Genomic DNA, 22,565 nt, shown 5'->3' on the forward strand with positions numbered 1-22,565 from the left:
TTAATTCCCTTGTTCTTTAAATAAAGTGCCTTTAACAGAATGTACCAAGTAAATGATCAGGTCTTCCACTTATTATTTTTCCATGCAGAGAGATTCCTCTAAAATTTAGAAAATCCTCATCTGTAAATGTTGCTCACAAGCAATTTCTCTACAACTGTTGTAACAGATTGAGTCATATTCACCTGTCAGGAAAATCTCTACGTGTAGTTTTTTTGCAGATAAACTGACATGAAGGAGTGGGCACCTATTGACAACAATACGATCTGGTATTTCCGTGTGTTAGATGACAAGTTGAAAAGTTCAAAGCTAACTTGATCCTCTCTTTGTCACGCAGTAAACTCTGTGTGGGTAAAAATGGACATATGTAACATCAGAGGAGACTGTGGTCTCTCAACACACACAAACACAGAGGCCCTGTATAGACCGGTGGTCCTGCACGTACACCGTTCTAAAGAGTCATATCTCATCCTAACAGATGGTGACAGGGCAGCACAGGGGCCTGTCTGGACACTTCCAATAATAGACACAACTAGAATAGACAGTCATCACATGAAATCAATAATGCCACTTAGATATGACAGAGTGCTCTGGCTGACTGCCCACACGTTAGCAGAGCCTCTAGAATCAAAGGCAGACGGTCAGATCAGAGCAAAGGAGAAGTGAAGCAGGCAGACACTAAGATTAAGTCGTATCTTACAGTTGCAAGATCACAGGTTTAAAGGGGTTGTCAGGTACTGCCCCCTTGTGGCCAACAGTTGCTACAACTAACCATTTTGCATTTGGGACAACAAGATAGCTTGAGCACAGGTTTACAATAAAGTGTCTTTGGATTTAAATTAAAGTGGCCGAGTTTCTGTGAAGCTAAACCAATGTAGCAATAAACTTGTTTGCGTATCACAAATTTATTCAGAACAAACAGGATGGATCTTTTTGCAGAAAAACACTCGAAAAAATAAACAAAAAATACAGGCCATCCATTACTGGATTTTACATGTATGGTCCCTGCTTTGCCTGGTGACTAAAAAGCTTTGCAACCAATACACAAGTGAAACTACAAATATAACTCTTCTAATTTAAAACGGTTTAATTCTAAAAGCAAAATTAAAGAGATTCAAACAAGTCACCCACATTATGTGGATTGGCATGCAGCTTGGCTACCATGGGAGTGTATTGGGTACTCTGGAAGTCTGGCCAAGGTTGTTGGTGGGTCTGGTCTCCTTACTGCTGAGAAATTAAAAGGAGCTTTAAAAACAAACATCCACACAAGGTGAATTTTTTCAGCTAAAGTGGTTTGGCTGGGCTGACAACTTACTACATATCGAGGGATCTGGTCTCACCCCACACAAATGGAACAGCACCATCATCGGCCTCTGCAAGACAAAGTTAGCTTCAGACACCCTACTGGAAACCTGTGTGCTTGAGCCTGGTTCATGAGAGCAGGAAAAAACCCATCTTTGTAGACAGTGACTCTGCAGCTGATAGCTAAGCGCAGCATTCACACTAAAAACAAGGCCTCAGTATGTACCCCCTACAGCGCAGTAATTAGACAATTACATTAATGTTAGATCCAGAAAAAAAATAAATCGTCAAGCAAAAATCAGGTGGTAACAGTACCTTGGTCCCAGTCCTCTGTCACATTTGGGTTCACCCAGGTGCTTACAGGAACCTGCCAGCGACAATGTCCGTTTGTGGCATCATCTGTAAGCAAAGTAGTCAAACTCAAAAACACTGAGCATATGTTAAACTTGCAGTTTGAAGAATAAGTTTTATAGTAATTAACTTACCGTCATCAGTACTGACAGGGATCCTGTCCTCACAGGTTTCTGTGTGGTACATGAGCTCATGCCGAGGAACCAGGTGTCGAGCGTTGAAAGGGCAAGTTTTGAGCTCACTGGCCAGTTTGGGATGGTTCTACATCAGAGAAAGGAACAGTCAGACTTAAAGTAAGATGATGGTGAATGACTGAAACTTAACAGCAGGCGGTGTCTTGAAAACTTCATTAAGTTCAGTTGGTACAAGAATAAGGAAAGAGAAATAACCCCAGAGAGTTTTTGTTGGACCGTCTACTGTTCAACAAGCAGACAAACAAGACTCATTTTATGCATTTCAAAATTCTAGAGTTTAATCAACTGAGAATGATTAGTATTTTTTCACAGTTCTAAGAATTTTAAAGATTCTTGCATTTTCCCTGATTGAATAACATTATCTTAATAAAAAAAAAGCTAGAATGTGATAATCTTTTATGAGTCTTTCAAAAAGTCCAAGCCATACCAAAAGTGACTAAAAATGTTAATGTGCACTAAGTTTTTTTTTTTAAAAAAAAGAACTCAACTTACCTTTCCACACTTTAAAAGATGGTATGGTAGGCGGCAGACTCGGATCTGATGATTTTTGTCAAATGGGCACTGAACAAGTTTGTCTGGGTCACAGTTCCCTTTCTCATCTCAAAAACAGAACCATATTGGATGTCATCAGAATATATAACAATTAATAATAATCAAGACATATGAACTTATATAATCTTAACATTACCTGTGTCTACTGCAGATTGAGTGTCCCCTGAAGAGGGGACCTTGCAGGGGTCACAGGTGGTCCCAAATCTTATTGTGTGGGCCATCATTAGCAGAGATTTACTGAAACAGCGGATGAGCTGCCAAGGTTAAATGTTATTCATTAAAACAATGAAATAACAAGAATGTTGATTTCAGATAGCTGGCATACAAAAAATGCTGACATGTTGCTATAGACATTAAAAAGAGCTTAAGCAATCGCATTGTTATCAAATAGATTCTCTTAAGCGGTTTCAAATAATACATCCCCGCTGATCTAGAATTCATAGGGTAGAACACTTTAAAAATGTGATTCACACCTGAGTGCTGGTCACTACTGGGAAAATTATTTGCAAGTGGATTTAAGTCCATCGAGACACCTTAATCGTTGAATCGTAAATCCACCAATGATTTTCTTCAAACTTTGATACTATACAATACTGCTCCAAATAGAGAGAAAGGTAGTGTAATTTGTGTTTTACGTAGTATTACTTGACTGGGAAAGCCTTTATCGAGAAAAAAAAAATTTGCAGTGCACCACAAAGGAAGATGTTTTTGCCCCTCTGTGCGGTCTGCTGTAACCAAGGTTTGATATGAACATTGAAACAACATGACATGCTATCTAAAGTATTAATTTACCAACTCAAGTGTTAAAAAAGTCTTAATACATCGCCCTCAGACCGCGCCAGAAATCTCGGTACTCAATCAAATTCACTAGCAAAACTTGCCCACGTGCCTAGCTAGCAAATATTACCTGTATTTTTCAGTTCAACCAAAGACATAAGTACAATAACTTAATAATACTTCTATGATAAGTTTCTATTTTAGTGCAAGTTTTTTTCGAGAACGGACAACCACAAAAAAGTAGAAGTTACCGTACCTGTACAAGCTACCACTGTACTGAAAACTTTTCCAGATCTGAGCGACGCAGCGTATTTAAGGATCTCGCAGGTCACGTGACTTCCGGTCAACAACAACAAAAAAAAGGCATCAAATCAAAATACTTTAGATGTGTAACAAAATGCATTAAAGCAGCCTATAACTTGTTACGTATATATAGGAAATATCACCAGTTATTAGTAGGATTGCTGGTTAGAAAAGTTAATATTTTGATAATATAATGTGGTTTTACTGTGAACCATGAACTATTTCTGTTAATCTTGACTTCCCTTATTGTTTACTTTGTCCATATTTACTCGTTAGTGTTAAATTTAGTCATAAATTCGGTTCCTTATTAACTTTTTCATTAACTACACAAAGTAAAAACAGAATTAGATTTTAATTAGTTTATTTGACTTACCTGATCATATCTGGTCTGGTCAACTAATTAGTTAAGGTATACATAACGACACGACGTCGCTGGTGTTCAATTGAAAGTGTGACCCTGTTGACTGGTGACTGTGAGCTGACAGGCACCAAGCACCGACACTTTAGCACCGACACGTTAATTAAACTCGCCAGTTAGCACCGTTACTTTTTATGCCACAAGTTCCTCTGTAACGGCCTTCCCTGTCAAAACCAGGCTGTTTTAATCTGTAAAATTCGACAGAAGTTCCACGATATAGTACCGTTTTGACAACAGAAAAAAAAGAAATTTTCTTCACTATGATTGCCATTTTAATAAAAAATAATTCAATCATTTACTCGTCTGTTAATGAAGCTAATTGCCACTGGACTGTAAAGGGCTCAAACCAACAGACATTACGGTACAAGAATGGCTTTGTGCTTTCCGTATTTGGCGTCATTACGGTACCTACGCTTCCTCCCTCTGTGTCAAACATGGCGCTGTCCTGTTCGAACCTGTGTAGTCAGTTGTCTTTGATCCGACTCTGTGGTCTCAGGACAAATATCATAAATAATTTAGTTCACTCTCCATACGCTTCAGGACAATCTAGGTATCCCTCTGATCAATTTTGACTCATTTATACACGATTAGTTACTTTGTCTAAACCGTATTTCAATGGACCTCTGCTAAGCTAGCTACATATCTTGTTATGCTCAACCGTTTTAACTGAATGATGAGGCGCATTCAAAAGAATTTGATACGATTTGTGTGCTTATTAGCTAGACATTAATATGTTTTTTTTTTTTGCAGTAATTTAAGAAATCGGAGCTGGGTGTTTCGGGGATGTTCATTATTAATTGTAAACGCCGATGATGCTCCATGAAGGGGTGTTTACCTGATAATGTTTACCTCTTCGTCCATTACAGGCTTCCCTTGTGTAGATACTATTCATCATCCAAAGTCAGGCGAGGTGTTGGTCGATATGTTGCCTCAAAGCTACAAAGAGCAAACAGCAAGTATGAAGCTTTCCTCAAAAGGCGGTTTCCTCGCTTTTATCAGCTCTACCACACTTTTGTGGAAGGTAAGCCCTCTTTAAACTGACCTCTGATATCTTCAATGCTTTTTTGTTAATGCGTAATATTGTTTAAGAGACTATTTTATTTTGTTTACAGGTTTTATCGTTGTTATATTCATGTTTGAAGTCTGAGTTAAAATAATCAAACAGATTATCTCATTCCCCAGTCCGTGTCAAAAAATGAGGATATCTATGTTTGCAGGAGCATATGTTCCCTGTTCAGCTTAATACGCTGTGATACACTTCAAGGGAACTTTAAAAGGGTTTTATATTAACTGAAGTGATTGTATCCACAGCTCAGGGTGGTCTTATCACTCATAACTGATTGATGTTAAACCATATGTATTGTGTGTATTGGTAGGTATTGTATAACAACAATTTGTACTTATTTTATCTATATATCATTAACATGGACACAGTCTTTTACCATCGTCTTATCCCAGGGTTCAAGCTACTGTACCAAGACGCCAAAGCTGTGGCGAGGATAAAAGCAAATATGGGCTCCACTGGAGTTGAGTTCAAGGATTTGCCCTACAGGGAGATGGAGATGCTCCGTCAGGTGAGTATCAGCTGTCATTTAAACACATAAAAAGAGACACAAGGGGTTCGAAATGTGTTAAAGATAGGACGAAATCTTCACTTATTTGTCTCTGCCTGTTCACCCATGGTACTGACGTTATTACTGTTGTTTTGTATGAACTTGTTCGGATGCAGTGAAATGATTGGTCTGACTACTTATCAGAGTCACCATAATCGCCTATAAACATAATGACAGAAAGAAAAGTAATTTTGTATTGAAAGACTGGCTATTTTGAATCAACTCTTACATCCTGTTGGATGTTTTCAGGTCATTTGAAAGGGGGGGACACACTTTCAATCCAAAAAGAGACAATAAAAAAGCTTTTTATGGTGATAGAAGGTGGTTTAAGTATTAGAATGTAAAGGGATGCCTTTGCACAAGTTAATCCAAAGCAGTAACATGTTACATCACATCATACATGTGACTGATGAAACATGCAACAATCTAAAATATTAATTGAAGCATCAGATTTCCATCCCTTGTATTGACATTAAACACCACTAAGTAAATTAATACCAAGATGCATGTGGCTTCAATGTAGGTCTGACATATGGATATCATGTTTCCTATGCTTTTCTTTAAAACTACCAAGGGGCCACTTTTTTTTTTTTTTTTTTTTTTTTTACAATAACATGTAGATGTGTAGAACATACCTGTGTGAAGTGAGCTCATTTAGATCTGAAAGTTTGGTCCCCTGCTTGTAACTTCTCTGTTCTCTTTCTTGTTTTTCAGTTTCGCAGAAATGTGATCAAGGCTATTCCTCTGGTGCTGATCTCCGTTCCTCCCTTTGCCAACTACCTGGTTTTTGTCTTGATGTGAGTTACTTAAAAAAAACATCTTTCCATTTCAGTCAGGACCACTTTATTTATATTTAGTAAAACTCTTTTAAATTGATACGAAAAAACTCATTCTTTCCATACTGGAAATAAAACATGTTGTCTTTCATTGTTTTAGATGTTATTTCCAGTCTTGTCCCTGTTGATACATATTCTCCCATCACTCTGTGTGTCTCTCCTCTCTTTGTTGCAATCCTCTCCTGTTCACTGCCAGGTACTTTTTCCCCCGCCAGCTCCTGATCCCGCATTTCTGGACTGCAAGCCAGAAAGTGGAGTTCCAGGGAATTTACCATTCTCTCAGGGCCCAGCATCACCAGCCTGTGCTCAAAGGGCTTGAGAGCACGAGCAGCAGTGTCAAAGACAAACAGCTGCAGGTTCGACTGAAAAACCTGTGTGTTAAAGTAAGTGAAGTCATCGTAATGCTGCTAATGGAGTTTCCCAGTTGGCTTAGTTAAATTGCACATCTTTAGCTTTAAATAAATGTTGGCTTTAACACTAATACCTTATTGAGTTTAGATTGTTCTAGAGGAAAGTTTTAAAGAGGAACTGAACTGTCACAAATGTGCATTGAGACTGCCCTCTACAGGTTGAAACCAGGCTACTGCAATTTAATTTGACTTGAGTGATTAAGTATTTGGATGATTGTCTTAGCATAGATTGTTTTTGTATAAGAGCCGTAAGTGCAGGGGGTAGTGATGAGCAACAACAGTAAGAGCTGTATTTATGCATCTAGAGTTCCACTCCCAAACATCTGTGTAGCACATCCATGCTAAATATCTCTACACATCTACTCCGAGCCAAACCTCTGTTTCTCATTTCTGAGAACTTTGTTTTTTCAGGTGCAAAACGGGGTGAACCCAAACGCGTCGGAGATCCTTGCTGTTCGGAGCTTGTTTTCCGGCCCCCCTCTGGGTATGAAAAGGATGAGCACACATCAGATGGTCAGTAAAACCCAGTTCACTTCACATGAAGCTCAGAAAGCTTAGTCTAACCTGAACACCACTGGAAAATATCTTCTCTGTCCCCATGGAAATAACAGAGGCACATTAGCCCCCTTCTTTTCTTGACGCCCCGCCTTCCGGGTTTCCTGATTGGCCGGCGGCTGAACAGCCACGCCCTGGAGCTGCTCCAGCTGGACCGGGCTCTCAGCAGGCTGGGCCCTCACCAGCTGAGCGAGGCTGAGCTGAGGCAGGTCGGTAACTCTGTACAACTCGTAAATTTCACACTCAGTGGAAAAGCAGGGTGTGCTGTGCATTCTTCAGAAAGCGTGGTTATAAATAGAAGATGTTTTCCCTCTCAGGCCTGTTATGTTCGGGGCCTCAATTCTGGAAGACTTGATGTTAACCAGTGTCGTGAGTGGTTATCCCAGTGGCTCCAGGTGTCCTCTTCACTGAAAGGTATATTTTTTACATTTACACTGTTAAATAAAGGAATAGTTCAAAATTTTGGAAAAACACTTCAGACTGATACCCCTCTAAGTCTACAATAAGCAGTCGATGAAACTGGAAAGTGGCTGACACGTTGTCTGAGAATAAAAAATGAAGCCCTCTTGTACCCCTAAAGCTCAGTCTATAACGCACAGAATAATAAGACCCTAAACAAACTCTTGGCACTGATGTCAAAATGTGAAGACGGTTTCAAGGAGATTACATTCCATGTTTTTTCATTTTGGCCTGACACAAGTAGAAATGCCTTTAAAGAGGAATATTCTTCTATTTCCAGTCTATATGCTAACTAAATCTCTTAATATTATGACTAAACCTTGATATTAAATGGTCTCTACTATGTGATTCAGTCTCCATCTTCTATTCAATAGTCAGATTCCCAGCAAACAGTGAATTAAAGAAAGCTGCAAAATTGAAAATTTTGCCTTTTTTAATCTAGTTTAATCTAATTCTAGTTTTGGTTAATCCAAATTTCAACATCATCTTAATATTAGATTAGAGGTGGTATAAGATATTTATGCCCTAATTTATCGTAATCTAATCGCCCTGTCACTTAAACAGCATTTGGGGCAGTAGTGGCTCATTCCAAAGGGTATTTGCTTGGCAACCAGAGGGTTCCTGGCTCAAGTCCCAACATGGACCAAGAGTAGGAATTAGACTGATTGCTGGAAAGGTGTTAGCATACATTTCTGAGCGCTGCTGAGGTGCCCTTGAGCAAGGCACCGAACCCCCAACAGCTGAGGTGATGGCATGACAGCCTCACTCTGCGCTCTTCATCTGTGCATGTCTCTGAGCCTACCTAACACTTAGCCAATGCTGACTCATAAGATTTGAACCCATTCTTCAGCTCTAAACTCATGTAATGTTCACAAAACTCTGAGCTATTCCTTTAATTCTCCCTCCTCCATCGTGTATACAGCAGTCTTGAATCTGATGCTAATTCATTGTCCGTTTGTTTGTCTCCTTTCTGCAGAATCAGAAGTGTCCCTGCTTTTGCACAACCTTGTACTTCTCTCTGCAAATTACCCGAAAGGCTCCAGCCGGCACTGACAGGAAGCCTGCAGCAGTCTGATTTTTGTGTTTTGTCGTCTTTTCAGGCACTGGGAGGCACCACTTCCCGGTAGCTGTCAACATCTCCCTTTATTGCCAAAGAAACACAGAGTAGAACTGGTCTCTACACAAATTTGAGGTTTCAGAGGAACAAAAACAGTCCATTGCAAAACCTAAACAGATTTGCAGTTAAAAGAATATTTTAGTTTAAGCTTTGACGGTATCACAGAGCTAATCACACAAAGTTAAAAGAATTTTCTCATGGGAGTACCTGGAATCTGTTGCATCTTTATCATGAAAATTAACTTTACACAAACATGATACACGAGGATACGGGAGGATAAGAGGGGTTTATTTTGACTTAAAGTAAGAGTTCTGATTCAGACACTCAAAAGGGACTTGACATTATATGATGCACTGAACTATGATAAGCAGTGATGTTGCGGTAATAACAGGATTACCTGGCACTGCAGCTCACCTCGTCTGTACAGCACAGACTGGTCACTTGTTTACTTTAAAGCTAACATATTATTACTCAGCTACAGAGCAAAGCAGGGGCACAAAGGGGATTTTTCTTTAGCTGTATAAAGCTACAACTGTTCAGACACATTCCTCTCATAGGACTACAGGTAAAAGAGCTTTTATGTCAGCATATTCATTGTTTTTTACATGTTGTTTCATGTCAAAGTCAAGCTATTTCTCCTTATATACATTTACCTCACTTTATGCTCGCTCTTTATGAATAATGCAGGTCATGATAGATATCTTGAACAGGGGAGATTTTGTCACAGGAAAGGACAAAACTTTTGTTAAATGTGTAAAAAAATGGTCAGTGAAAATTTAAAATCAGTAGACTGAAGAAAAGCACCTTTAAAACACACAAGTAGACCCTATATATGGATTAAAAAAAGCTAAATTATTGTTTATTGCGAAGACATCCAAGTTCCTTAAAGAGTTTCATATAGATTAAATCCTTTTGGTGTGCAGCTCAGCACTGAGAAGCTGTCTGAACAGAGTTGTGATGGCACTTTAATGTTTACTTGATTTTTTTTTCTTTCTTTCTTTGAAGGCTTAAAAAACATGACCTCTTTGTGGTTGACAACGCTGCTGCGCAGAATTTGCAACCAAAACCATTTGCATATTTCTTCGTAATCACAAAGAGGAAATGCACATCCCCTCTACTGGTGTTTGGTGTTGTAAAGTGTAAAATACGCAATGACATCTACTTTGTGTGCCTTTTGCATGGACGGCACATTGCATCTGAAACATGTTCTGTTAATGATTCATTTAAAGTATGTGATGTTCCATTGTTGTGCTGCTGTGCCAATATGATAAACATTATAACAGAGCTGTGTCTGGATATAATACTTTTATGATGCATTCACATTCCCTGTTCATTCCTCCACAAAGCAAAGGCAACATAATTTAAAGAGTCTTTAATTAAAACCATAATTCTCAACCAGAGAAATATAAAAACTCAGCGCCAAAACAGATCCCAAGCAAAGTGAGAGAAGTTAGAAAACCAATAATATACACCAACAATAAACTGGATGCTCGTGTTTGCTACTGTACTTAGTTCTAATCACAAACATTTTCTTTTAACCTACGAAAATAAAATCCAAGATCAATTTAAAGTGGAAAATAAATTCTGTACCCTATATCCAAAGTTTAAGATCAAAATACAGAAGACTGATATATGGAGCTCCTGAAAGATTTCCCTCATAGCCTTGATCACATGACTTCGTAACCACTGCGGATGCCTCTCATCAACAAGCAGGCGAACACGATGCCCATTATCTGAAGAAGGAAAGACATTTTTCATATTAAAAAAAAACTGTGCTATCAATCAAACCCATTTAAATATTTTTTTTTGGAAAGAAATGATGTTGCATACCTGCAGGAACGCAATAACAAGAGCTGCAACTATCACCCACTGGATGTTTTTCTTCAAGACTTCCTCCAGAACATCATGACAACCCTGGAACATGGAGGGAGAGAAAAGTTTTGTTTATTTGTCCTTGAGAAGCAAGGAAGCAAAACATCAACTTCATTTGGTGGTGATACTGCATTATTTGTTGGCACTAGCTTTACTTCCTCAGTCTCATTTACATCAATCATCACAAAATCTTATCTGTAACTAACACAACTCATCAAACTCTTGTTCCTCACCGCACACACAAACTGAGTGACGCTGAACACTGTGTACATAAAAAACAAGGATTGAAGTCATATTATAGAGTTGCGTGAACACGCTTGTTTGCTAAACGTCTGGGGTCAGGTATCCCGGAGTGGACAGAGCCACACATAAGTGACGCAAAACAAACAAACTCACACACCTTTTTGGCAAAGGAAACATTAATCCCACTGAAGTCTACCTGCTGTCTAATATTTACTGTTGGGACACAGAGATGTCTTCTCTTAACCATGACTCATTTTGCTCCTTCTGAAATGAATCATGTGGCATTGCTGTTTGTGTGGTAATAATAACATATAGGATGGTGGATAAAAAGCAAAGGGACATATGAATTTGTGCCTGTGCTGTAGTGATGCAAGGATTAGCACTTAAATTTTCAAAATCTGTGAATGTGAATGAATAAATGATGAAACATCCACCCACCTTTATGAATTATTCAACTAATTTAGAGCCCCAGGTGGCTAGTTTTGATTATTCTTGGTAGTGTGAGATCAAATGAAATTTGATCAATTATTTGATGCGTCCTTAAATTATTCATTTTAAGGCTTTTTTCTTGTATTATTATGGATGGAGACATCTGAGGACAAAGAGGCACCCTTTGCTGATCTTTTCCTGTACATACGACTGATGATTGTTAAAAAAAAGCCAGAGGAGATGAGTAATATTCCAAGACCAAAGTGGCAAATTTGAGACGCACACAGAAGTTAACTTGTGGGAAACAAACTCAGAATCAGTATTTATAGAAACAATGTTGCTTCACTTTGGAATATCCTAGTTACGCCACAGACACAGCCAGTAAACAAGAGATGCAACGTGCACACCAAGTGAGGAGGTGTTACAGTAGGAAACATGGCTTTAAAATCGAACAAACTTGCCACTTTTGGACTCATATGTGTGATTTAAACTCAGTAGATAACTCTTCTCCTCTGACTCTGTTCTTTTTTTAAAAGGCATTTAAAGCCTGTTGTTTTTACCTGCAAATTACAAATAAATTACAGACCTTGAAGTTTTTTGTGATACATTAAATAAACTAGAAAAGCACTGAGAGAGTGCAGAACTTTGCCAAGTATATTGTGATTCTCACGCAACACATTAGTCCTACTTTAATGTTATACTCCCTTTCAGCAGACTGTCTGCTACAATTTGGTGTTAGTTGCAGGTTTGTACAATAATTTGTTACCTGAGAGTGTTGAAAATTATGATGACCCAGTACATATTTCACATTACAGATCTTAGCATCCAGAATATTGCCAGGATCTGGATCGTACTTTAACATCTGACAGAAATAATGGTGACCTTGTTTTGTATTGTTTTGCAAAGCAATCCGACCATTTATGGTGGAGTTATATACACATATGGTGAAAACGGCCCTATCTCACAATGATAAAGAATCAGTTAAAAACATCCTGGATCCAGACATTGATCCAGATCACCTCCAAAATTTAATCACTTCTTTCTTATCCTATTTTAAACATTTCCTGAAAATTTCATCAAGATCCGCACTTTATGAGTTATGTTGTTTACAGACAAAGAGGCACACTCCCAAAAACATAAACTCCTTGGCGGAGGTAATAAATTAATAAATAAATGAATAAATAAATGATGAGTGAGACAAACTATACATTGATCTTCTCTATCATGGTTTCTGTTATTGTTCTTATTAGTCATTAAAAGATAGCAGTAATGATGTCAGTGGATCTGAGCTTTACCTCTTCATGGAAGCTTTATGTATAAAGTTGCTTTCAGTAATTAATGTGAAACAAAAGACTCAGAACTAAAAGCTGTGTGCTGGAGAAAACTCCAAACAAAAAAATAAACCAAATCCTGAGCTTATGGAGTAATTAGGGTGCTGCTTCACTGCAGGCGTTTGAACAGTATGAGCCTGAACTCCGTGCTGTCTGAGACTGTCTGCTGTAACATTTGATTGCAGACAGCAAACACAGGGTTTCGGGAATCCCAAAGTTTTGAAATCATTTTGAAATCAACCACTGCACTTCACCTGCTGGTACACTTTGGCCCCGTCTGTCATGGCTCCATCTCCACAATTCTTGGTGACATTCTTACAGCACGAGTCAGGCACAGACTTCCTGTCAGGTTTGAAGTTCTTCCAGTCAGCTGAACTGTTCACACCGCAGCATTTCAGCTGGAAGAGCAAACAAGGCAGAGGAAAAACATTATCATGGACCTGCCGGCAGTACAGTAGTCAGAGTAGCTCATGCACAGTCATGGGAGTATAAGCCTGTGTCAACAGGTGGCTTAAAAGAAAATATTGGCAGGTCATGCAGCACCGACCAACAGGATGCGGCAGTGTTATGTGAAGGTGTTGCCAGAGCAGAGTAAACAGAGGGTATGGGAATTTACACTGAACTCACATCCTCCTGCATTTTATCCACAGTTTTTTTGAACTCATCAGTGCTGTTGTATTTAGGGATCATGTCACTAAGACTGTCCTGGACAATTGCAGACAGCTGGAGAGGAGACAAAGCACGGAGACAACGTCAGACTTTCTGCAGGATCGTGAGTGACAAAGCAAATGTGACAAGAACAACACTGACTTTGTTTCTGAAGATGTATCCTGCAATGGCTGCTGCAATCTGAACGATGATGATGAGGGACAGGAGGATGGCAAACTGGTGGAAGAAAGAGAGAAATAAAGATATCAAGGTGACATAACTGAATGCTTTAATTTACAGATACAACTCTGCATCTCAGACTTCAACATATGAACAATAACTTAACTTTATTTGCTGTTCTGAAAAGATATCACAAAGTCTAAGTTACCGTTGTGACCATGCAGTAGTTCTCTTTCCAGGCGCCACAGCAGCCAAAGAAGGCGATGAAGAAAATCACCACACCGATCCCAATGACGACAATAGGAGCTCCAGAGGCTGACGCATCCTTGATCATTAGGGTTTTGTGCATTGCCACCTGAACCACGATTCCCACGATGATCAGCGCAAGGCCACATAACTGCAGCACAGAGAGAGGGGGGGTTAGTCCAGGCTGTAAGTTGTGGGATCATTTCTATTTTCATGTAAAACAATCATTAGTCTTTGGTTTGAACCGAGAGTGGAAAATATATGACATCACACAGTGTAATATTATCTGGTTTGTACAGAAAAACAAGGGCTATAATAATGTTTTATACGCAACATATCCAAATACTAAATACTGAAATGCTGTAATTAACACCACTTTGCTTATTACATAAAATAATCTGACCTTGGCAGCCAATAAAATGTATTAAGAGTTAAAGTAACTCTCTGTAAAGCTTCTGATGAGTCGTTTCTTTTCACCTTGCCCTAACAAAAACCATGACTTCATCCTACAGGCATTTTAAAGTGACCAGTCAACCTGGTAAGCATGTTCCGGACTAATACTTCTAAATTTTAACTTACAGTGGTGGATCAAAATAGTGTAGGTGCTATTCTTTGGACCAGACTTATAACATTCACAAGAGAACTTAATATTAAAACATGGGAGGCACAAAAGTTCCCCCAAAGTGAGACCAAAACTTTTAAAGCTCCCCATGGTGACTGGCTACACTTCATGACATAAGATGGAGATCAATGAAAGTCAACTGGCGGCAAATTTGGCCCCCAGAATATTAGTGAAAATACCCTGGCCAGAAGAAAAAATGTTAGTTTTTTTTTTTTTTTTTTTTAATCAAATGAAACAAACGCCCTCTGAAAATAAGCTTGTGCCATAGCCTGCCTTCGATCAAAAATAACCACAGACTGGTCGCATGCAGGGATGCGCTTCTCGCCCTCTTTCGTTCAGTTGAAGTTGGGTTAATAACTCCAATTGCATGGGAGTATTGAGATTTCAAAGTAGAAATATTTCTCTGACTGAGAGCCTCTGACCTTCAGGATACAAATACTTTGTGCATTGGCGACGCCTCGGATTATACTCTTTAGCAACAGTGACAGTTTGGTTACAAATGAGGCACACAGCTAAAGCATTTCTAAAAGTTGGCTCTATAAATACAGAATTATCAGTCCATTGTTTTCATTAAAGCTTTTCTGCATCAGTTTTCCACTAAAGGCCCTTTGACAGTGACATTTTCTTTTCGATGGTGATGGACAGCTAGAAAGCCTCACAAATAAGAACCCTAAAATATGCAGTTGCCCCCTAGTGGCGAATTGTAGTACAGACAATTAGTCCATCAACACCATAGACGGTAAAAAAAGACATTGGCTGTTTTCCAAACCACCTACTACATGTGAATATAGTATGTAGTAGGCACTGCATACTGCCCACTGCGTTTGCTTGTAGTATGTATTATGACCATTCTGTTGGGTCTGTTTTGCAGTATACTACTCCGGTTTTCAGTTTCAGAAAATGGAGCTACAGGCGATGGATTTTATTTTGCCTTTATAATAAATGTACAACACAAACTTTGGGTAGAACTGGGCATTTTATTTATTTTGTTGATCATATCATAGCAAAATTATCGCATTTGATTTCTTTTGAATCCAGAAGGGATTTTTATTTTTTACAGCACTTCCCTTTAATCCACAAATAGTTTTAAAAGTGAATTATTGGTTAACACAGACTTTAAATAATCTGTAGAAGTAAACACCTCTTTTATAACTGGAAGAGACAACATTTACTTGTGCTTCTTTCGCATCACTTCACTTCTATTTCACGGGCCGTTTGATGTTAGTGTTGTTGTGTTGTAGTTATGATGACTCATTGCAGTAGATGGTGGTGAAATAGTGGTAGCACCGTGCATTGTGTGGAAACAGTATGCGAGGTAGACTAGTCAGAGGCATACTGAGAAATTTTCCTGGATCAGTAGGACATCTGGGGATTTTTGGTATACTGCAGATGTCACAAGTTTTAAAATATTACCTCCTACATACTGAATTTTGGCAAAAATAGTAGACTCTGCTAGTGTAGTAGGCAGGTTGGGAAACAGGCATCATCTCATTCAGCTCAAAGTGACATTGCTTCAAAAACTGTCCTCCCTGGTGACTGGCTGCAGTTTAGGAGAACCAGGAAGAGATTCGACTTTGGAATGAAAGAAATAAAACTTTTTTTCTTTTTGTCCCCCAGCACCACACAGATCCTCTACTGTGCAGAGTCAGACACTGATGGCAAGATGGCGGCGCCTCAGACATGGGTATTTTGGCTTCAAACCATACCATATATTACTGAGGATACAACACCAATTTTGTTTATTTCGTTGGAGCATCTGGCCCTCACAGTGTCTGCTGAAGAAAAATTTGGCCTCTGTACAAATGTGGTTGATGACCCCTGGTCTTCATCATCTGTTATAACAGATGGGACGTTGAGCAGATTGTAAAATTAAAATATATGTCACAAAATGTCTCTCTGACATGTCATATTACAAAACAGTCAGTTCTAATCATGCAGATTAATGTTGGAGTGTTCCTCTTTTGGAGGAGTTGAGTTTCAATTTGTTGTTTGACGCTAAAAAGAGAGAATATGACGTCTCTATTGACAGCTTCGTTGACAAATGACACGTCCTGTACCGGATTAGCAGAGCAGAGAAGACAATAAACACGGACATTAAAGTTTGATCATTTAAAAACCATGTGTGTCTGCTTCATAACAATATCTTCAACCTTTAATTAGATGAAAGCAAGTCATCTAAATTAATACAAGGTTAATGTCTGAAACTAACAAAGTATTCAACAGTGGAAAATTAGTCAGCATGAATGAAGACTTTCAAATTTATATTTATCAGCTAAAGTGGGGTTTACAATTTAACTTAAAGAGTTTAAGAATTCAGTCATGACTTTATTGAAATTTGTTCTATTTGCTATAAGGTTTAAACTTTTCTTCACTATTACTCCTACACACCAAGCCTCAAAATAAGTTAACACTAACAACAGACACATAGATATACAAGAGGAAGCTGCAACACTTGTTAGTTCCTGTATCACACGTCAAATGATCAGATGATAAAGTGTTATACTCTTGTGTCATGGTTCCGTATTTCATGAGATCTTCTGCAAACACTGTGTGGGTGAAGTGTTTGACCATGATCAGCTGGGATCAACAAGCTCTAAAGCAAACATTACAGTGAGCTGAGGAGACTTTACTTTGACTGTGCTGTTCAAAGAGGAGAACAAGCTGAGAATGGAAGAAGACTGAGACCGAGACCAGTTTCTGATCAGGGGAATTATTCCTATAAATATGCTCACACGTATCAATTTGGAAAACCTGGTGGCTCAGACTTTTCTTTACGCATTTGACTGGGACTTGTCTGAGCAGAAAATAGAGATAAACACAGCTTGTGCTAACTTTGATCTCATTGTTTAGCTAAAATTGTGAATTCATTCAATTTAATATAAGTTATTGTTTAGAATGTGAAATGTAAAATCCAAATACACCATTTAGGTAATTTACTATTAACCTAATTTGACTTTTTGTTTCTGTTTAAAAACTAGTTATTCAACATGTTTACATTAAACACCATGGAGCCTGAGCTGCTTAAGAAAAGAAACGGAAAACAGCTGCATATCAATATTCTAACTGATAAATAATGAATGCTTCAGATGTGAAATGCATCTTCACCTTTGTATCACTCTTATTACACAAACCGCCGCACAAAACCAAACAGGAAGTAACAGTGACAGAACTTCATGTACCTCAGGGTAGATTCACAACTCTGACAACTTCAACCCTTTCTTTGTGTCGTTCCAAAAAAGAGCCAAATAACTGGAACAGTTTTTGTGACATTAATTTAAATGCAGAACAATGGAGTTGCTGTAAACAAATGATAAGACAACCTGCGGTAATAACAGTTCTAAGACCAAAACAAAACAAAGCTAAGAAACTGGTCTGACTACTCTTCCCTGCTTTCGTTTAAGACTTTTAAGTCAACTTTACAGAAATGCTCCAGTCTTAAAATGATATCCGTAACCACTATCACTCAGTAGCTGCATTGTTGGATGACCCACAGTCTGCCCACTTCTTATATTTGTCCAAACACTCGCTGCAGCTGAAGACCGCTCCATGTAGGCACCACCAGAGTCAATATTTGAGTATTAGTTGAATAGGCGGCTAATGATTGACTTAAGAAAACATAAAGGAGTGAGGAGAGTGAGCTAACCGGGTGATCACAGTCACATCAATCCCACTGATAACAAAAGAGAGGGGGGAAATAAAAAATAAAAGTCATATCAAAGCAGGTTTTATGTTTTTATCCTTTGGTTGACCTGAATTTCTTTACAACATGCCAGTGGAAACTTAACATTAAGTCTGACGCACCATTCAATAATCTGAGACAAGTAGAGTGAAACTAACCAGCACAACTCATAGATACTCAGTTTTTCTCACATAAGTAAAGGAAAGAAAATATATTCACTTTTAAAATGAAAAAAAGAATAGAACAATGAACTTGATTTTTTTTGTCAAATAGCTGTTCAACTCATGATCTGTAATTGATTTACTATTGCAGATCTCTTCATTAGCTTTAGCTGTGACCAAAGAGAATCTGAGGAGAAGAAAAATATGTGTGATAAAAATGTTGCTTCGATTCCACCGGATGAGCATAATAAGCAGTAAATGGATGTTTTAAACACACTCCAGTGTTAATATGAATGGATAAGTTGTCCAGATTAGAATAAGAGCTTATTTTAAAGTTGTAAGTCAGTTCAATTCAGCTCTATATATGTCAGTAACATTTAACCCTCATTAAGTCTGATTAAAATCCCTAAAGACTTCAATTCAATATCATAGGTTAAAGTCTTGTGTAGTGATCACATTGGTCAGCATCTGCCTTTCTATACTTCCTTGTTTGTCGTTTGAGGTTATTATCAAGTTCATACTCTGTAAAAGAGTTTCCTGCACTTTGTCCATATCCTCTGTCCCAAGCTTTAACTGGCACTGTGTCAGGAAAGAAAGCAATGGAATAAAAGGAGAACATTACGATTTAGTCGAGTGAGTCACATGCTACACCTCAAAACCTGGTCATAAGATTCCCACTCAGACATCAACACCTCTCACTCCAAAGCTCTAACACTTCCACAACAAGACACAACGAAATTTTTAGGTTAACCCAGGATACGGGAGATGTATGTCCTCATGTTGTCCTTTTCTGTTATCAGCAAACATTTTCGCCAGTCTTAGAGTGACCAAGACTGAAACAAGAGGATGTCATAGGATGTGTGAGGGTGTAATTGCTCATCAGCTGATTCTACGGATGATTTTATGCTTTTCCTTAACCTTGCAGTCTGAAGTTCACGGTCAGAGTCATGTGGCTGACAAAAATGTCACAAAACTAGTCAGTCTCCAGGAAAGATCACCTGATCCAGCACCGATGCCACTTGAAAAAAGACAATATAACCTGACCTTATTTCCTGGAAGCTGTCTTTTTGTTCTAAATAGTAACCATAAACAAACTCTGTTCATCCTTCCTTGAAAAAAAAAAAAAAACTCGAACACCCTTTATAATACACATTACACAAAATAACAATACACAAAGGATATGTAACTGGTACTCACCCAGAAAATGAAGTTGAAAAAAAACAACAGGAACTTGACACATTTCATTCCTCCTTCGACACCCATGGCTGCTGAAGATGAGTTTCCTGGAGTGGAAGAGACAAAAAAAGGGGATATTTTGTTTGGTTTCTCAAGAATGAGCTACATGGGCATTACATCAGCTATGACCTATGCAGCTGGACCAAGGAGGATGTGAGTCATTTTAGGGGGAACTGGTAGATAAAGTCCAGTAACTCACAAGGGCCTCAAACAGGAGAGCCGTGAGTCCAGATTTGGTTTATTAATAAATAAATAGGTCCCTAGGTCCCATTGTTTGGCTGGATGTAATGACAGCTCAGACAATGGCACATATTCACAATTCAATTAACGGTCGAAACCAAATACAGATCCCGCTTTTTCTTTCTGTTTGTAACCACAGACAAAAATGAGATCAACTTCAGCAAACAATGAGACTTTCAGCAGTAAGTAGCTGTAAAAACCCTCCTCGACACGTTTTCCTGACCCTGAAGGCATCAAAAACACCGTTTACAAGAGGAGACAGAGCCCAGCCCGGACCGCTAATCACAGCCAGCAACACCACTAGCTTTGTGAACGACGTGGAGCATATCTTTCTAATTGAATTTGTCAAATTTTCTCAATTGAATTTGTGAAAAATAAACAGAAACAACTAAGCAACAGCTACATAGCTGTTTCCTTATTGTGTGCTGAGAATATGCTAAACTGATGTGTACGTAAACAACGTCAACGGCTAACGTTTCCCGAATCGGTTGGCTTTGAAAAAAGTTCCAAAAACGAGCTGTTACCTTTGTGGAGAGGTCCGATTAAGTCCTGCGATGAGGGACGAAGACTAGAATGTGGTGAAATGTTACACTTACTGGTACCGTTTGTAGTCCCTCCTCTCAGCCCATCCAACTGTTCTCCACCTCTTCCTTTCTTCTTCTTTCTTTCTTTCAGCAACTTTCCTTTCAATGACTGTAGCTCCTATGCTGCCTTCAGGGGCTCCTCGTTGAACACACAACCCTCCTGTTGACACTGTGTGTGGTCGCAGCCGGTGGTCGTCTGAAGGAGCTTATCCCTGCACACACATCCGTGCAGTGGCGGACTTAGAAGTCTGAGACTCAGGGGCGAGCAGGAGGAGGCTGCAAATAATGATTATTAATAAATAGTTATGTTGTTTTTTTGTTTTCAGTTGTGGTGGAACTTGGTTTAAGCAACAACAATAAAAAAATTATTAGTGGTTTTGTTATTAACCGCATAATACTTCAGGCGTCACCTTGAAGTTGTACATGCAGCAAGTGATATGCCAGAAACTCTTGTACTGGGAATGTTTTTGGGAGTGCTATTGCAACAATAAGTTGCAATAAAATGTGTTTTTTTTTCAATGCAGCATTTTTTTTTATTAATAAGTCATTACTAATTTCTTAATGTCTCAGCCCTATAAGCAGATAAATTTAAGAAGCACTTCACATCCCACCATATCTTATCATTGATATAATTTCCCAGCATGTTGTATTCCGCTGTATCAAGTTCTATTATAAATTCTAAATAAATACCATTACTAATAGAGATTAAATCAATTGTTAAGGAAAACAATAACTACAAGATTAAAACATGGCAGTAGTTAAATGGACTCTCTTGTAAAAGACTTATACACAAAATAATGTCTGATTTGTCACTCAAATCTTTATTGAGACTTTTCTCCTTGGTTCATTTTTCCCCACAACCTCTGTCAAGCCACTTGATAACCATCCTGTGTTTACAAACCAATTATTTTGTTTTACAAGCTTAAAAAAGACAAAATCTTATCACAAAGGAAACTTTATGAGATATACGTAAAAAAGCTTTAGGTGAAGTGACTTTCCACCAAACCAAAGATGGTATTTTCTTAAGTTTGTCAAACCATTGATCTCACATTTAAAAAGTTACTGCTCTTGGTTTGGAATCACTATGAATTAAAGTATTGACAGCTGCTTTATCCAATGCCTGCAGTGAAAAAATGAAAAGTGTACATCAGGCAAACAAATGAAGTGATACTTTCCTATAATCATCATCAACAGTTGTTGGACAAAAAAAGGAACTGGTCCCACACCTTAACTAGAAATGGACAGCAACGCCATTGTTTTCACTTAAGTTCCTATTTTTGTAATGTTTAACCTTAACAACCTTTATGTGTAAGTTTAATATCCAAAACATCTGGAAAGCACTGTAATATAACCCAGACTTTTCAAATTCTCTCATTGTCTGCCACTTTAACCTCTTGGGACAGTTTTTGTCTGGTGTGCATTTTTTTCCTCCTTGCTATTTGGAATAAGTAAGACCTGATAAGTATAAAATACTGAACTTGGTCTTTGTACAGGAAGTTTGGTTATTTGTGTTATGAAATTGTTATTTGTTATTTGTGATTAGTGTTAGTGTACTTAAACGTGCTGTTTTCTTTCACAGAAATTGGTGTAATGTTGTGAAATCACCAAAAGATGACAAGGGCAGTGTCCAAATGTTTCTCACTGAGCTAAGTTTTAAAAAATGAAGATTTATGGGTCTAAGAGGCAGAAGTATAATGTGGACACTGGGTCTTAAGAGGTCAAGGGAGATTCATGCTTTTTGACCATAGGAAATGAAACATCATACACTTACATAAAACACAGTTCCTGGTATAGTTCCTCTTTTACACAATGACCAATGTCTGCAGGTCGCTGAATAATTTTGCTTGTGCAATAATTTCAAAAGACACCATGACTCCCTAGTGGTCTGAGGAAACTTTTCTGAGAGCTCTCTCTTTACCTCACCTTAAAACCAGAGATTATATCTTTGTCAAAACCAGCCTCCTTATCCTCGCAGCAAACACGTCTGACCTACAGTGGACCAAAAAGACAGAACAAAGAGATATTACTGCTTTGAGTTATGATCGTGTGGTCAAATCCACAAGTGGAAGTGAAAGCTGTGATAGGATTTATGGAGGAAGCTCACTTTTATGTTCTGTTCCCAAGTTATCTGGGCCCAGGCTTTTGAACTTTTAGGGCAGGAGTTTTGCATCTGCCTTGCTGTGGTTTGCTTTGTCTTATCAGCGCTGACC

General features: G+C 38.4%; 3 protein-coding genes across 8 annotated transcripts; 1 reads left to right on the forward strand and 2 right to left on the reverse strand.

Annotated features, from left to right (window-relative positions):
- Nucleotides 1-879: 879 nt before the first annotated feature.
- gtsf1 (gametocyte specific factor 1) lies at nucleotides 880-3,505 on the reverse strand. 4 transcript variants are annotated; one of them, XM_074681942.1, is made up of 7 exons: nucleotides 3,430-3,505; nucleotides 2,533-2,633; nucleotides 2,337-2,443; nucleotides 1,785-1,911; nucleotides 1,615-1,698; nucleotides 1,313-1,370; nucleotides 881-1,224 (listed from the first exon to the last, which is right to left on the reverse strand). In XM_074681942.1, exons 2-7 carry the CDS (start codon nucleotides 2,618-2,620, stop codon nucleotides 1,155-1,157), a joined length of 534 nt encoding a protein of 177 aa, XP_074538043.1. In that variant the 5' UTR covers nucleotides 2,621-2,633; nucleotides 3,430-3,505; the 3' UTR covers nucleotides 881-1,154. The 4 variants fall into 4 exon arrangements, with proteins under 4 accessions (XP_074538045.1, XP_074538043.1, XP_074538044.1 ...); XM_074681943.1 differs by having other exon boundaries at nucleotides 881-1,221; nucleotides 2,533-2,650; XM_074681941.1 differs by having other exon boundaries at nucleotides 882-1,224; nucleotides 2,533-2,650.
- Nucleotides 3,506-4,301: 796 nt separating this feature from the next.
- letmd1 (LETM1 domain containing 1) lies at nucleotides 4,302-10,168 on the forward strand. 2 transcript variants are annotated; one of them, XM_074681543.1, is made up of 9 exons: nucleotides 4,302-4,444; nucleotides 4,761-4,915; nucleotides 5,329-5,468; nucleotides 6,222-6,304; nucleotides 6,540-6,726; nucleotides 7,165-7,266; nucleotides 7,365-7,517; nucleotides 7,626-7,722; nucleotides 8,744-10,168. In XM_074681543.1, the coding sequence occupies exons 1-9, from the start codon at nucleotides 4,329-4,331 to the stop codon at nucleotides 8,818-8,820; spliced, it is 1,110 nt and encodes a 369-aa protein (XP_074537644.1). In that variant the 5' UTR covers nucleotides 4,302-4,328; the 3' UTR covers nucleotides 8,821-10,168. The 2 variants fall into 2 exon arrangements, with proteins under 2 accessions (XP_074537644.1, XP_074537645.1); XM_074681544.1 differs by having other exon boundaries at nucleotides 5,353-5,468.
- A 34-nt stretch (nucleotides 10,169-10,202) lies between these two features.
- cd63 (CD63 molecule) lies at nucleotides 10,203-20,531 on the reverse strand. 2 transcript variants are annotated; one of them, XM_074681546.1, is made up of 8 exons: nucleotides 20,368-20,531; nucleotides 19,493-19,578; nucleotides 13,796-13,984; nucleotides 13,570-13,644; nucleotides 13,387-13,482; nucleotides 13,014-13,157; nucleotides 10,715-10,798; nucleotides 10,203-10,617 (listed from the first exon to the last, which is right to left on the reverse strand). In XM_074681546.1, the coding sequence occupies exons 2-8, from the start codon at nucleotides 19,556-19,558 to the stop codon at nucleotides 10,552-10,554; spliced, it is 720 nt and encodes a 239-aa protein (XP_074537647.1). In that variant the 5' UTR covers nucleotides 19,559-19,578; nucleotides 20,368-20,531; the 3' UTR covers nucleotides 10,203-10,551. The 2 variants fall into 2 exon arrangements, with proteins under 2 accessions (XP_074537647.1, XP_074537646.1); XM_074681545.1 differs by having other exon boundaries at nucleotides 20,296-20,531.
- Between the last annotated feature and the right edge of the window lie 2,034 nt (nucleotides 20,532-22,565).

Source organism: Halichoeres trimaculatus, unplaced genomic scaffold (assembly GCF_033239565.1).
Source record: "Halichoeres trimaculatus isolate MK-OKI-2021-1 unplaced genomic scaffold, fHalTri1.1 fHalTri1_scaffold_11, whole genome shotgun sequence".
In the NCBI taxonomy this organism is placed as follows: domain Eukaryota; kingdom Metazoa; phylum Chordata; class Actinopteri; order Labriformes; family Labridae; genus Halichoeres; species Halichoeres trimaculatus.

Coding starts and splice junctions, on each gene's coding strand:
- gtsf1 (XM_074681944.1), bottom strand. CDS start 2,620: ATGATGGCCCACACAATAAGATTTGGGACCACCTGTGACCCCTGCAAG. Junction 1,699..1,784: donor CCCTGTCAGTACTGATGACG/GTAAGTTAATTA, acceptor CTTTGCTTACAG/ATGATGCCACAAACGGACAT. Junction 1,225..1,312: donor ACCAGATCCCTCGATATGTA/GTAAGTTGTCAG, acceptor TTAATTTCTCAG/CAGTAAGGAGACCAGACCCA.
- cd63 (XM_074681546.1), bottom strand. CDS start 19,558: ATGGGTGTCGAAGGAGGAATGAAATGTGTCAAGTTCCTGTTGTTTTTT. Junction 13,483..13,569: donor GATACATCTTCAGAAACAAA/GTCAGTGTTGTT, acceptor TCTCCTCTCCAG/CTGTCTGCAATTGTCCAGGA. Junction 10,618..10,714: donor TTGTTATTGCGTTCCTGCAG/GTATGCAACATC, acceptor TTCCTTCTTCAG/ATAATGGGCATCGTGTTCGC.
- letmd1 (XM_074681543.1), top strand. CDS start 4,329: ATGGCGCTGTCCTGTTCGAACCTGTGTAGTCAGTTGTCTTTGATCCGA. Junction 5,469..6,221: donor AGATGGAGATGCTCCGTCAG/GTGAGTATCAGC, acceptor CTTGTTTTTCAG/TTTCGCAGAAATGTGATCAA. Junction 7,723..8,743: donor GGTGTCCTCTTCACTGAAAG/GTATATTTTTTA, acceptor TCCTTTCTGCAG/AATCAGAAGTGTCCCTGCTT.